The sequence below is a fragment of the Cebidichthys violaceus genome, unplaced genomic scaffold, assembly GCF_023349555.1.
Source record: "Cebidichthys violaceus isolate CVI_PGR_0920_01 unplaced genomic scaffold, fCebVio1.0.p SCAF_23, whole genome shotgun sequence".
In the NCBI taxonomy this organism is placed as follows: Eukaryota; Metazoa; Chordata; class Actinopteri; order Perciformes; family Stichaeidae; genus Cebidichthys; species Cebidichthys violaceus.
The window spans coordinates 2,833,304-2,848,114 of record NW_027176406.1 but is presented as its reverse complement, the minus strand read 5'-3'; the positions used below and the strand labels follow the sequence as shown (position 1 = coordinate 2,848,114).

Genomic DNA, 14,811 nt, shown 5'->3' with positions numbered 1-14,811 from the left:
GAATTACTACCTATAGTTTCATATCCAGTCACTTCTCTAAGAGAAATTATGGTGGATATCTACTTTATCAGACTGTCCAAAAATGAAATCAAAATATGATATAGAGCACCACAGGCACATATCACTAGAAGTGTAGCGAGACTCTGTTTGCTTGTGCGTATCATTCTTGAGTATTACATCTTCACCAAATCATTTGTTAGATAATGAGAAGACGGTATTACCGACATACATTAAAGCAATAATTGAAGGCTTATCACAAGGATGGGAAGGCCTTATCCAGAAAAGTGTTGAACCACAACTCAGTGAGCTACAACTAGCTAGCATAATGTCAACTGCTGTCAAGGTTATGCATAGTTGTTGTGTTAAAAAACAAGTTATCGTCAATTTAAAATAATTCGATTGAAATTGACTTCCTGTGACGCCGTGCGGCTACTGTATTTATCCAATAAGTTAGCCACCTGCTACACTCAACTAATGAGAGCGACGTAGTCAACACTCTCCATGTCATCACGTTAACCACCACTTCTTTGAGCCGTTTAAGTCTGGTGTTGTTTATATTTTCACCAGTGTTATTCCAAATAAATCTGAAAGAGACAGCCCGCAGTATGCTTCTTGATGCTGCCATTATTATTGACTACCTACAAACAAATGCTGCCAATAACTGCAAAAGTGGTTTTCCTCATGGTTTCCTATCCGTACATACTGCGCTGCAAACCACGACTTATTGTGCTCTATGGCAGTAACAGCGCCCCCTGCTGTCCATTAGTTTTCTCTGAGCCGTAGCCCAATGGCAAATGGTAAATGCCATAAAAACATTTTAATTGCCAAATGCAAAAAGTGCAAAAAATTAAATAAAAAAATCTACATGCATATGTGTATATATATATATATATATATATATATATATATATATATATATATATATATATATATATATATATATATATATATATAATGTAAGTTCTTCCATTTATGCATTTCAATATTCAATTCTGATTCCCTTTTCATATTTCTATTCCCATTTTCAATTTCATCTTTACAATTTTAAATTATCATTTTAAATTTGCGTTTTCAAATTTTTTATTTTTTTAGGTTTGATTATAGTCTGATTATTATAGTAGGGTAGTGCAATTTAAAATGTTATATTTATGCGCAAAGTACCATCCAAACGTTGAGCAATGCTATGTCCACTAGGGGGCAGTAACGAGGCGTTAAGGCAGTCAACTGCTGTGAAACCTCAAAGACAGAAGAAGAAGAAGAAGAAGAAGAAGAAGAAGAAGAGGACCTGTCATCTGTGAAGTACCGACCACCACCAGTCCACAACAAACAGCACAGGAAACCAGGAAGGAAACCAAGGAGGGGAGAGACTGAAGCTCCACTTTAACAGTAAGTCATACTGTTGTTTATTTGAACGGCAACTTAATTATTAAAACTCCTCCTGCGTTGATGTTGTTATTGTGGGCTAAGTCAAATATTGATCAACAGGTGCGCTAAGTTAGCGTTAGCTCTCTTCTTAGCCCCACACACTCTTTACAGTCCAAACTGAAGCAGGTTAACAGTAATGTGAATGAGATAACTGACAACATGATGTCAGAATAAGTAACCCCTGTTGTTACCTTTCTGTTGTATAATGTCATCGTGTTCTTATGTTGCACTTTAACTAATGCTTGCTAATCTGACTAGCACCCGTCAACTAGCTACTATTCTCTTTGCTAACGTTAAATACCGTTGACGCTAATTAACGTTAGTTAGTGTGTGATTGAGTGTCTATGCTACGTTGTTGCATCATGTGATGTTACGTTGTTGGATCGGTGCCCTGCTAGCTGTGACAGTGTCGTGTTAATGTTGGTTAGCCATTAACTGTAACTAACTGTTGGACATCAGCTTTGACTGGTCAGGTTAACGTCGCTAAACTAGTTACAAAAAGGGTTTTATACCCGATTTGTTAATCGATGAGATAAATGCGAATAGTCTTAGCTGAGAATCGTTAGTTTTGTGAGGTTTCATGTTATTTCAACCCGTTTTGCTGTGTTAACGTTAAACCAGTTGATGTGCCCTTTGCTTCGAGGCAGTGTGAGAATTGAGGCTTACTGGAGCTCCTGGTCACGTGATACCTTGTAATCCACAGATAAGCCCTGTGAGGTGGTTCTACAGTACGACGCTGTGCTGGTTAGCTCAATAAGTCTAAGAAAACCTTCACCCATAGTGTTAAATATTACAGAAACAGCATTCTAAATTGACTGTCTATTAATCTTTAACTTGCCTTCACAATGGAAATTATATATCAAATTATATATCCCTTAATTGCAATGGTTCACTTTGAGTGTAACAACATTCCTTCACCTATCATGAGATCAGCACGAGGGGCAAGCTGATTTATTTTTTCTCTCTTTTTGTCACACTTGTGCTAAACTAACACAGAGCTGACGTAGGCCTCCCTCATTAGTGGTCTTGACACCAGGGTGCCATGCAGAGAAAAGTGTTGAATGTGGATCTTCTCCGATCGCTACGTCTCGCCGACTAATTGCCCGTAAATCAATGTTCAGTTTCCAGAGGTCCCGTTTGGTTCTAAGGGTGCCGAGTGCTCCCATCCTTCAGCAACATGGGGGAACTCTTCAGAAGTGAAGAGATGACGCTGGCTCAGCTCTTCCTCCAGTCAGAGGCCGCCTACTGCTGCGTCAGCGAGCTGGGAGAGATCGGGATGGTGCAGTTCCGTGACGTAAGTCAACTGTTGCGCTGCTGTCCTCTGAATTGCTTTATTATCTGCCGTTTTCATGCTTAAAGTCATTTGTCGTGGTGAGTTAAAAAAAATGTAAAAAATGACCCCATCAGTGACGCTGCTGAGCAAGTGCATGCCTTCAGCGTCGTGTTCATCATGTGCTCACAGCTGACCCACTCATTCCACACATGAGAAAGCCCATTCCTGACGAACCCCGAGGGAAGCTTTGTGCTAGATGGGCTAGATGGATAGATAGGATGGGCTGGAACAGAGCAGGTCTGTGCACCGACAGTGGCATCTTAACAATGTCATCAGATTATACGTCCTCCACCAGTTTTAAACAATACCATTTTTTTTAAATGATGATGTAGAAAAGGAGTTTTACACTTTATAAAAGAATATATTATTGATAGTTTAGTCAATGGATAACTATGCAGAATTTGAGCACATCATTCAATAATTGATATTGGAGCAGCTTAGGTTGCTGATGTAAGTGTGTGTTGTTGGTTTTGCACCCATTCTGTTTTTACAGATGTTACTGATGCTCATTATTTCAAGCAAAGTCTTTGTAAACATCATGTTCTGGTGCTTGACCGTCACTTATGTCTTTTTTTTTTTTTTTTTTTGTGCAGCTCAATCCTGATGTGAATGTGTTCCAACGGAAGTTTGTCAATGAAGTACGACGATGTGAGGAGATGGATCGCAAACTGAGTAAGTGAGCTCACTAACGTCATGCCAAAGCTGCCTCTGCCATTACAGGAGCCCTGTGTGGAAATAAATGCTTCTTTACACACACAAGACTTTTTAAGAATTTTAATTTCCACCCTGTATGCCTTGTTACTTTTTTCTTCCAGGATTTGTGGAGAAAGAAATAAAGAAGGCCAACATCCCGATAGTTGACACAGGAGAGAACCCAGAAGTCCCTTTCCCAAGAGACATGATCGACCTGGAGGTGATCGATCTCTGTCTCTCTGTGTGTGTGTGTGTGTGTGTGTGTGTGTGTGTGTGTGTGTGTGTGTGTGTGTGTGTGTGTGTGTGTGTGTGTGTGTGTGTGTGTGTGTGTGTGTGTGTGTGTTTCTGCTGACCCCTCTCTATGTCTCAACACAGGCCACATTTGAGAAGCTTGAGAATGAGCTGAAGGAAATAAACACCAACCAAGAAGCTCTGAAGAAGAACTTCCTGGAGCTGACCGAGCTCAAGCACATCCTGCGTCGCACGCAGCAGTTCTTTGACGAGGTCAGCTTGACTTGTGCACGTAGGCCCTGTAAAAAAAGTTGTGCTTTTATTTTTTTATAATTGTTAATCGCCACTGTTATAACATCTAAAACCCCCAAATACATCTTTGGAATATTTAATATGTATTGATTGAAAACCACAACTTACTAATGTTTTAGTCTAAAGGCAGCCACTTCTGGTTTGCTTTAGTGTAATTCAGATTCTGCTGAAAAGCTGTCTGCTATGAACACGAACACACACACACACACACACACACACACACACACACACACACTGGAGCGTTTATTGCTGCTGCTTGATCTGGCAGAAGCTCTTTCACTCGTGATTGTTTACAGTTGCTCACATGGTCTTGGCTCATTTACACTCACCAGTCACATTAGTTAATAAGCTGTAATTCCACTGCTGTAAAATACTTTTTTAAAATCATTTTCCGGAGCAAAGCCTCGCCTGCCCACCTTTGCCCAACATCAATTCCACTTGATTGCCTTCACATGCAAAACTGCGTTGACACACATCGCTAAGTCATCTTTTACAAGTTGTTGTGGGCTTTAATTGAGGTGAATCATTGAGCTGAAAACACATCTGTTTATTGATTAACTGGAGAAAGTCACTGTCTATGCTGAAAACAAACACTGGCCCTGGCTCTCTGTCGTTCTCCTGTTCAAATCTCAACATTCATGTGAAAATGAACCGACTCTCATGCAGATGGAGGATCCCAGTTTACTGGACGAGTCCAACACCCTCTTGGACCCCAATGAGCCCCACCGAATAGCTCCGCTCAGACTGGGGTGAGTCTGCTTCCCTCATTCAAAAGGATTAAGCTTCACTGGGAGATTTCCATTCTAACCAATCACCTCCCACACACCGGCTCAGGCTGCCCAGCTTAGTCAGGCAACACGGGTCCCTTAAATCTACTCGCAATCCACATTCACAGATGTGATTTCTTAAAGTGTACACATTTCAGTCCGTGTTATCACTGTGAGCAGCTCTTCCTTAAGACGGAGCCGAAGAATAGACGCACAATACATGACCAACTACATGACACAGGCCTCAACAGTCTGCTCTCACTGTAAGAAAAGCACTTGCAGAAGAATTTTTTTGTTTTGTTTTGTTTTTATCTTTTGTTGAGCAAGTAATTAGGGTTGCTTATCATTCACATAAGTCCTATTCCAGATGTTCAAGCAGAAGCAATGACCTAGGCTTTAAAACATAAGAAAGGATCTATGTACGGTATATGAAATATAGAAATAAAGTGGGAGACATTGCAGTTAGCATTTGAGAATTATGATTTTTCTGTACTTCAACTGTGACAGAAGCTTTCTATCTGTCATAGATTTGTGGCTGGAGTCATTAGCAGGGAACGTATTCCCACATTTGAGAGGATGCTGTGGAGAGTTTGCAGAGGAAACGTGTTCCTGAGGCAGGCGGACATTGAAGATCCTCTGGAGGACCCGACTACGGTCAGTACTGTCTCACCACCGATGTCTTGTGAAAGTGGGTCGGACGTTAACGCCGGTTTCAGTGATTAATTAAGTCCTGATGTTCCCACAGAGCGACCAGGTCCACAAGTCGGTCTTCATCATCTTCTTCCAGGGAGACCAGCTCAAGAATCGGGTCAAGAAGATCTGTGAGGGGTACGTGACTCGCCAATGTTGGGCACAATTTTTTAGGAAGTGTTCTCGGCCAACGGATCATTTTTTTTTATAGGTGCTTCTTTTTTGTCCGTCTTCAGGTTCAGAGCAACCCTGTACCCGTGTCCAGAAACGCCCCAGGAGAGGAAAGAGATGCTAGCGGGGGTGAACGCACGCATTGATGACCTGCAAATGGTAAAAAAAACAAAAAAAAACACTGGCAGGGAAAACAGCTACACAATGTTGACTCATTTAACACAGAAAAAAAAGAGAAATGCACTTGAATCAGTTACTTCTCTCTTCTTTGTTTCCGCCTCATCAGCAAAAGAGTTTTTTTAGAAATCCACTGGAAAGCGTCTGTAAAGGAAATTTCACAAGGCATCGAACACATTCACGCTTAACCGTTAATTCTCTTGTCTTGGCTCTAAGCCAGATTTACAAGACATACATTTTCATTCAGGTTGCACAAGTGACAGCTCATAGAATTCATGTACACGGCAGGATGTGGTCCTACAAGTTAGCTTTGTTTGCTTCACCAGCCGCTGATATAAGTCATGCTCGAGAAAGTGGAAGGCAATCAGAACTGCTCTTGTCACTAATGACAGATATTATTGTAAATTTGCCAATCGCGTTGATAGAATCTGCTTCACTCCAGGTTCTTTTTAATACAGGTATGACACGACTTTAGAAATCATCACATCCTCCTTCCTTTAGCTTTGCAAATTTAACCCTCTTGTATATTTGCCATGCGATGATGATACGTCTGCCCATATGGGTGTTTTACATCATGTCACACATCACAACCCACATATCACAGAGATCACATTTGTTGTACTCACTGCAGGCTGTTAGAAGTGAATCTCTCACATGTCACAGACAGTCTCACGGCTTCACAGTCCGGGGGAATGTGGATCGTGGCGTTTTGTTTTGCTGGTCGCTACGTGGGCATGAGGGCTGAATGACAGACTGGCATGGATGATGAGGAATACTGTTCGGACAGCAGTCGGCTATGGGTGGGCCGTTAAGCCTCTCGACAGCAGGCGGGGCTGTGAGAGTGCACAGCTTAGATATCCTGCTATTTGCTGATCATGGGACTCGGCTTTAAGTGTGAGTCATACAGCAGCATACCTGGGAATATCCTATATCTCTTTCGGGAAAAGCAGCCTGTAGCTCTTTAACATGTGACTTACTGCTCTCTTAACACACCATTAAATGGGAATGTATGATGAATGTATGCTATGTTTAGCAGCCTTTTCTGATGGACATTATTCTTCACATAGCTGTGACTTTGCATAGATGGATTTACGGATGAGAAATTACATTTTTGGCACCAACTGAATTGTAAAGATGTTGTTGCTCTTTCCGCAGATTTCATTTTTGTATTAACCAGAAAAGCCTCAATGAGACTATTTTTAGGCAGCAATAACAGCGACAGACAAACAACATGAGACAGATAACAGACAAATAACACTTCATATATACACAAGACTTCATCCGGACCAACGGCCACCTCTACTCTTGCCTCCCTCCGAAGGTGCTGAACCAGACCGAGGATCACAGGCAGAGGGTTCTGCAAGCTGCCGCCAAGACGGTCAGAGTGTGGTTCATCAAGGTGAGGAAGATGAAGGCCATCTACCACACCCTCAACCTCTGCAACATCGACGTCACTCAGAAGTGTCTGATCGCTGAGGTGTGGTGTCCCGTCTCTGACATGGACTCCATCCAGTTTGCTCTGCGCAGGGGCACGGTGAGTTAATGTTTAAGGAAAGTACTCTCCATTTAGTTCAGATCTGACGACGCAGTCAGACAAGGCCTCCCTTTCTATTCTTAGAAAGTAGTTCAAGTTCACCTGGTCGTGTATTGAATGCAGCAGAAACACAAAGGTCTGAACTATGTCAGCGGGGTGTTTTCAGTATACTCAAGCTTTTGTGTGTACTCAAATACAAGCTATTCACTGTGACAACTGTGGTGTATTTATTCAGCTGCGCAATCCCAACTGGCCATGGTGACGGCATACACGTCATGCAAGTTTTGGTTGCAGTGTACTTGTAGTTCAGGAAAACCGAGCGTGTGTCGTAATCCTGTGTTGCATGTCACTGTGTTCTGCGCTTTAGGAGAAGAGCGGCTCCACTGTGCCTTCCATCCTCAATAGGATGCAGAGTAAGCAGACCCCACCTACCTATAACAAGACAAACAAGTTCACCTCGGGCTTCCAAAACATTGTGGACGCCTATGGAATCGGCAACTACCGTGAGATTAACCCAGGTAAGGGCACGTGTCTCACCTTTTTCTCTGTGCGTCCCTAAACATCGGACCTCTGTCTGTCATTACCTGTCAGCGCCGTCATGTATCTGTCAAGGCAGTTTTTCCATTTAAAAGTCTGTTTACCCAGCTGCCTGAGGTATTAAACGCAACTTAAAAGGCATGCTGCCTACGCTGCCTCGTCACCTGTCATCATTGCCATTTATCGTGTCACTCTTGTGTTGTTTCACCTGCCCCCCCCCCCTTCATGTGATGCCTGCCTCCATACCTCCCTGTCTCCAGCGCCATACACCATCATCACCTTCCCCTTCCTGTTCGCGGTCATGTTTGGTGACCTGGGCCACGGGGTGCTCATGACCTGTGCTGCCCTGTACCTTGTGCTGAGGGAGAGCCGGCTGACGGCCCAGAAGAACGACAACGAGGTATGGATCCCGTCACGGCCATCCTATCAGCCCTACACCATCCTCACTGGTAATCCAGCTGTGTCGAGTTTCTTTTCATAGAAACCTACTTATCTCTCCTTGATGGTTTTTGTGGCAGATGTTCAGCATGGTGTTCGCGGGCCGCTACATCATCCTGCTGATGGGAGTCTTCTCCGTCTACACCGGGATCATCTACAACGACTGCTTCTCCAAGTCGCTCAACGTGTTCGGCTCCGGCTGGAGCGTCAGGCCCATGTTCGACGCTCGGCTGGGGGCCAACTGGACGTAAGTGCCGTTGTGACCCGGCGTGCTGCTGTAGCTGTGTGTGCGGTAGTTCAAGACACAAAAGTGACCGGCGCTCTCATCCTGTTCAGGTTCGAAACGCTGCAAGGCAATAAAGTTTTGCAGTTGGACCCGACAATAGACGGAGTGTTCAAGGGGCCGTACCCCATCGGCATCGATCCGGTGAATATCTTTCCTTTGTAATCTGTTGGTTGTTGTTACTTTACATGCTTTCAAGCCATGTCCAAATGATTATGTATCTGTCCAGAAATGAATCATCAGTAATGGCTTGTTGACAACAAATAATGGTGGCATTAACATTAGCTTCCTTCTATAATTAGGTTTATTGTAATTGGATTTTGTTAAATGGAGAACGCCTCTCACAATGAACAGGTTGGTTCTTGAACACTCACCATCTTTGACCATATTGTCTCTCAGATATGGAACATTGCCACCAACAAGCTGACATTCCTGAACTCGTTCAAGATGAAGATGTCCGTCATCCTGGGAGTCATCCACATGCTGTTTGGAGTCTCTCTCGGTCTCTTCAACCACCTGTGAGAGTTTTCGTCCAACATTTGTGCTTAAAATTCTTGTATTTATTTTTTCACCGTTGACAATAATGCAAACAAAAATGGTGGTGGTTCTCTGCAGGTATTTCAAGAAGCCGCTGAATATCTACTTGGGATTCATCCCAGAGATCGTCTTCATGGCCAGTCTGTTTGGCTACCTTGTCATTCTGATCTTCTATAAGTGGCTCTCGTACGACGCAAGCATATCCAAGGACGCTCCCAGTCTCCTCATCGCCTTCATTAACATGTTCCTCTTCAACTACAACGACCCCAGCAACAAACCTCTCTACAGAGGACAGGTCAGACACACCTGTTCGTTACACCCATCCATCCTTTTTGTTCTGAGATGAATTCCTGCAAGTCAATTGTCCTGCTTTTCTTTCTCTCTCCTCCATGCAGATGGCCATACAATCACTCTTGGTGGTAATCGCCCTGGCGTGCGTTCCCTGTATGTTAATAGTGAAAACTCTGGTTCTGCGGAGACAGCATTTGTGGCGGAAAAACCTGGTAAGATGGTCAGCGGTGTGACCTGAAATAACACATTGCATCTCAATTATAATCTTATTATTCTACTTATCTTCTATGTCAGGGCACCGATAACTTTGGTGGGATCCGGGTGGGCAACGGGCCCACTGACGACGAGGCTGAAATCATCCAGCATGACCAGCTCTCCCAGCACTCTGAGGAGGAGCCTGAGGTAACGCTGTCTTCCACCTGATGCCATTTTCTCCCTCTTTCTCACAGAACTAGAGAAATGGCAACCCAGGCGTTTGGTGAGAGAGGGGTGGGGGGAGGGGTGGTGGTACACAGGTTATAGGATCTCCTCACATCTTTTGAATAATTCAGTCGCTCCAGTTTGAAACGGAAACCGATACCTCATGTTTCCACTTCCAGTGTGGCAATGAAAGACATCAATTATGGATGAAGGTCTGGTTTGGCAAACGGGTTTAACAGGCGCCACACTGTCACTTTAAGATCAAAGGAAATGCTATTGAGAATTTTTTTTTTTTTTTTTTCAATTTATTTATTTATATCTTATTTATGTAGTTTGCTTGTGGAATATTCAGACTAATTCAACTTTTTGTGAAAATCAGACCAGTTGGGTTGCCTGTCGTAGATCCTGGAGACTTTTTAACGCGACCCGTAAACTTTCTGTGCGGAACTGGACCCGCCCCTAGTTTGATTCTAAAATGTGTTGTCATCCTGTAAAGTTGACCCTCTTTTCTTTTTGAGTGAGTAACTGATTTCTTCTCTCACTTTTCTGTTACACTGGTGTGTGTCTCGTCTGTCTTCCAACCTGTGTGTGTGTGTGTGTGTGTGTGTGTGTGTGTGTGTGTGTGCGTGCGTGCCGTTAATAACCAAGCGTTGCCTTTTGTCACCTGCTGTCAAGGCTGGCGAGGAGGAAGAGGTAGGACAGGAGCTCACGCTACAAACACCCCCCCCCCCCCGTCAAAGTGCATGTCTAGCAATTCTGTCTCTTTCTGCCCCTCGCTTTGTCACCTGCGTACGCTGTCAACCATTGCCTGCTGCTCTTAGCTGTGTGTGTTAGTCGGTGTGTTCCGGGAGACACTTGTCTGAAACGTGGGTTGCAGGGACGCCTCAAACAGGGGGCCAGTGTTTCAATGGTGATATGCATGAGGGATCAGCAGGGCAGCTGATACTTTTGGGTCCACAGGGTCCAAAGACGACGGGTGTCTCTTCTGATTTTAAGAGGCTTTGCTTATCTACCGTGGCAAAGAGCTCTCCTATCATTTTTAGCTGTATGATCATGCACACACAATGAAGCAGACTCCTCCTGCGTGGACCTCAGGACCTGTTTGCAGAGATGTTGTTCTCTAGAGATTTTCGTTTTTGATGTTCCATATCTATCCTGCAGTTTAACTTTGGGGACGTGGCGGTCCATCAGGCCATCCACACCATAGAGTACTGCCTGGGCTGTATCTCCAACACGGCCTCCTATCTGAGGCTTTGGGCCCTCAGCCTGGCTCACGCACGTAAGTCACACTTTTGAATGTCCAGGTTTGAATACAGATTTACACAATGATGTACACGTTTAAGAGAAGCAAGGCTTGCACTCTCAAGTTCATCACGGCGCTGACGTCTGTGTGTGCTCTCTCCATCCCACGCACAGAGTTGTCAGAAGTGCTGTGGACCATGGTGATGCACATCGGCTTTTCTATCGGCGGCTTCGGAGGGTTCTTCGTTCTGGCCATCGTCTTTTTCTTCTTCGCCATTCTCACAGTTGCAATTCTTCTCATAATGGAGGGCTTGTCAGCCTTCCTGCATGCACTGCGACTGCACTGGTGAGTTGAGTATTGTTTTTGTCTATTCATAAACTACAGCTCTACAGAGCCATCCGCAGGTGAACGGGAAAGGGATGCGAGGCCGCTGCTTCTGTTTGTGACAACTTCAGCCAAAGCAGACGGACCTGCTTCTTCTTCTCTGCATTACAAATAGTTCAAGGGTCACAGTTTGTACTTAACATGTAAATCCAGCGTAGATGACAAGCATGTATTTTGAAAAAAGTTAATAAAATAAAAAGAAAAGTCAAGTTGAATACATGTCAACAAGTGAAGTTCACCAATTGCAGTTTCCCGTCGCCTGCTCTCTATGCTGGCCGGTGGCCTGGAACATGTCTGGCTCCGGCCAGTGTTGTGCTTTCCATTTTTCACTGCGTCTTATGTGTGGCAGCAGAACGGTCAATGACTCTTTGCACAGATGAGCCTTTTGTTGTCCCCATATCTTTTGTCAGACTTTGCTGAATGTCATCCTGGCTTTATAATCCGCTTGCACATTTACAGAGCGTGCCTGTGTTACCGCCACTCTTCACTATAATTATCCTTTGGATGATTATCCTCCGGAATGCTTGGTGACTCAGCTTTCACTGAATGGCCCTTCAGAGGCAATAAGGTGCAGTTTGGAATGTGGGGAAGCTAATATGTAACACCAGTCCAAATATTTTATTCCCAGTGACTGCATGAGGACATCATGTGACTATGTAATGTCACATGTTTGCCAAAGTAGAGGTGGAGAAAAGTGAAGTTTACCCTTTTAAATTGCTCACCTGTCTAGAGATGTTAACACTAATATACTATTTTATTGAAGAATAAAAGTCAGTTTTTGGTATTTTATATATATAGATATATATATATATATATATATATATATAGATATAGATATAGATATATACCTACCTTCAAGTCTAAATACTCTTTAGGAATTGTTTAACACTATAAATAGCACCAGTTTGGATTGTTCCTGACTGCAGAAGCTTATGTACAGTAATACCTTTACGACTTTCCCGTCCTCGTCTCCTCTCCTACACCAGACCAGACTATGGAACGGCAGGTATTCCTGGCTGCTCGGTTTAAAGGTCATCCAGCCGTCACTTAGCGCTGGCCTTTTTAGAAATGGAGCCTGATCATTTTCCAGAGGGGGAAGAGGCTTATGTGTCTGACCCTGGGACCGGGTCCAGACAGCAGGGACGTAGACAGGACCGTGGAATGAAGAGCAGGGGTCACTGCTCCGCTCAGCATTACCCGACCTGACCGCCATCACCACTAACGGGCCTGTGTTGGTGTGTGAGAGGCTTCCTGGTCATTGTGTTGCTTTGATTGGATTTTTTTTTTTTATTTCCTTTCCAGGGTGGAGTTCCAAAACAAGTTTTACATTGGCCAGGGCTTCAAGTTCCTCCCCTTCACCTTCGAAAGCATCCTGGATGGGAGGTTTGAGGAATGAGATGGGACTGCTCCTCTTCTTTAATTGATGCCGCTCATCTCTTGAGAATCGGTGTGAAGTTGAAGAATAGTGATTTGGTGTGTGTGTGTGTGTGTGTGTGTGTCTGTCTCTGTGTCTGTGTGTGTCTGTGTCTGTGTGTGTGTGTGTCTGTGTCTGTGTGTGTGTGTCAATGCAGTTTCCATGAGTTACACTCCACAAGATCATCTGTCAGACTGCCATATGTTTTCTATCTACTCACAAATTACTATTCATTCATTCATTCCTCAGAAAAATAGCATAATCTGTTGTGTGTCTTGTCTTAGTGAAGTCAATTTGTTTTACCTCTGTTTTATTTAGTTTATTATTTATGCAAATCTTTCCTTTATAAAATCTGTATTTTGTTCCCCTTTGTGGCAGTGTAGCAGTACCATCATAAATGAGGTGTTTTGTGCAAGTGTCTTGACTGATTATGTTGATTGGCGCTTATTCAGAGTAAAGTGACAGACACTTCTGTCACTTTACTGTTTACAACTTTCCTGTCTGTCCTCTCCACATTGTTGTATCAACGTTGTCTCTCTCTGTCTCTCTGCATTGGCATTGTTCTGCACAAAGCATTGACACCTCTACCACATTGCGCTCTGACCTCACACCCCAGCTGTAAAGGTCCAAAGGGAATACAATGACACTTAAATCAGGATGTCAGTCAGTGCTTTAAAGGTGGAGAACAACTGATGTTAAATTCTGCGTAGCACGTTAACATTGCCATAAATGTCCTGTGTGTTAAGTGATGTGTTCTCTATCAATCTACACGGTGAGGATGAAGGGGGTTCCATAGACGGACGTTCTGTAGCAACAGTGTGCTGATTTTCATTTGTATGTTAAAGCTTAAAACGTTATTGTGGCACTTAGATGGGCGTAAAAACAGCAGACACTTTCAAAATAATACTCAATCCTCAATCATTTTCCAACCACATTAATTGTTCATCTCTGTGTCAATAAATTTGAAAGAGCTGGATTAAGTTTTGGTTTTCCTCTTGTGTAATTTTCTCTTATCAATCTGCCACAGTAAAAAAAGTACATCAATATTGTACCGTGGTTCAGCAAATTATTGTCTGTTTCAATCACCCTGGGCTCCCTACATGGTGGCTTCAGGGACAGTAGGATTTCAATGCGTCATCACTCCTCATGGTGGTGCTATTGAACAGGCTCTGCAGTTGCAGTGGCCCGTGAGAACTGAGTGTTGTGTTTTTCCCCCTGTATGTTAGAAGTTGTAATAAAAGCACCGACCATTGTCTGGGACAGATGAATATATCTTGAGTACCTGCTGAACTTTGTGCCAGAAACATGATCCTGGCCATTTATTTGGCAGACGAATAGGAAACTACTCATAAGGGCACTTGTAATTTGATTTACAGTTCTGTATTTTGTGCACAATGGGCCTTTTCTTTAACATGTCGCTTATCATTGTTTTATCGACTGGATTCGTTCAGTCTAGCCGTCTACAGGCAATCATGTTATAATGAGTCCAAACAGACGTATCCACTTGTGTCTCCACCCATGTTGAAAGGGTTTGACTTTCTCAGTCTCGTCAAAAAGCGGCAGGAAACTTCACAGCTTTCAGCTTTAAACCAATTTACGTATTCATATTTTAGTAGTGGGGAAAGAAGTACTCAGATCTAAGTAAAAGTAGCAATACCACAGTGCAGAAATACTCTAGTAAAAGTAATACATTCAAAGTAAAAATACAAAAAACTGGCATCAAAAGAATGTTTTTTGAATCTATCATATTTAAAGTAGCAGTAAATAGACATATTCATGTAAATGCCCCTCAAAATTATACTTGAGTATATTTGAGTAAATATACTTTGATACTTTTCACCACTGTGATTCTGCCTATGAAAAAATAAAAGTGTAACATATAAGAGAAGGCTTTCATAAAGGTCTAAAACAGCATCTCTGACGGCACTTTG

At 43.2% G+C, this 14,811-nt stretch overlaps 1 protein-coding gene across 3 annotated transcripts; it reads left to right on the top strand.

Moving 5' to 3' along the window:
- The first annotated feature begins 1,264 nt into the window (after positions 1 to 1,264).
- Positions 1,265 to 13,856, top strand: atp6v0a1a (ATPase H+ transporting V0 subunit a1a). Of its 3 annotated transcripts, none has more exons than XM_068718348.1 (22): positions 1,265 to 1,386; positions 2,547 to 2,719; positions 3,352 to 3,430; positions 3,574 to 3,671; positions 3,827 to 3,955; positions 4,661 to 4,743; positions 5,289 to 5,415; positions 5,507 to 5,589; positions 5,688 to 5,781; positions 7,121 to 7,333; positions 7,701 to 7,851; positions 8,131 to 8,270; positions 8,389 to 8,555; positions 8,645 to 8,735; positions 8,991 to 9,109; positions 9,207 to 9,423; positions 9,524 to 9,631; positions 9,714 to 9,821; positions 10,515 to 10,532; positions 11,001 to 11,118; positions 11,256 to 11,427; positions 12,769 to 13,856. In XM_068718348.1, the coding sequence occupies exons 2-22, from the start codon at positions 2,603 to 2,605 to the stop codon at positions 12,860 to 12,862; spliced, it is 2,526 nt and encodes an 841-aa protein (XP_068574449.1). In that variant the 5' UTR covers positions 1,265 to 1,386; positions 2,547 to 2,602; the 3' UTR covers positions 12,863 to 13,856. The 3 variants fall into 3 exon arrangements, with proteins under 3 accessions (XP_068574449.1, XP_068574448.1, XP_068574451.1); XM_068718347.1 differs by having other exon boundaries at positions 10,488 to 10,532; XM_068718350.1 differs by lacking the exon at positions 10,515 to 10,532.
- Positions 13,857 to 14,811: the final 955 nt, after the last annotated feature.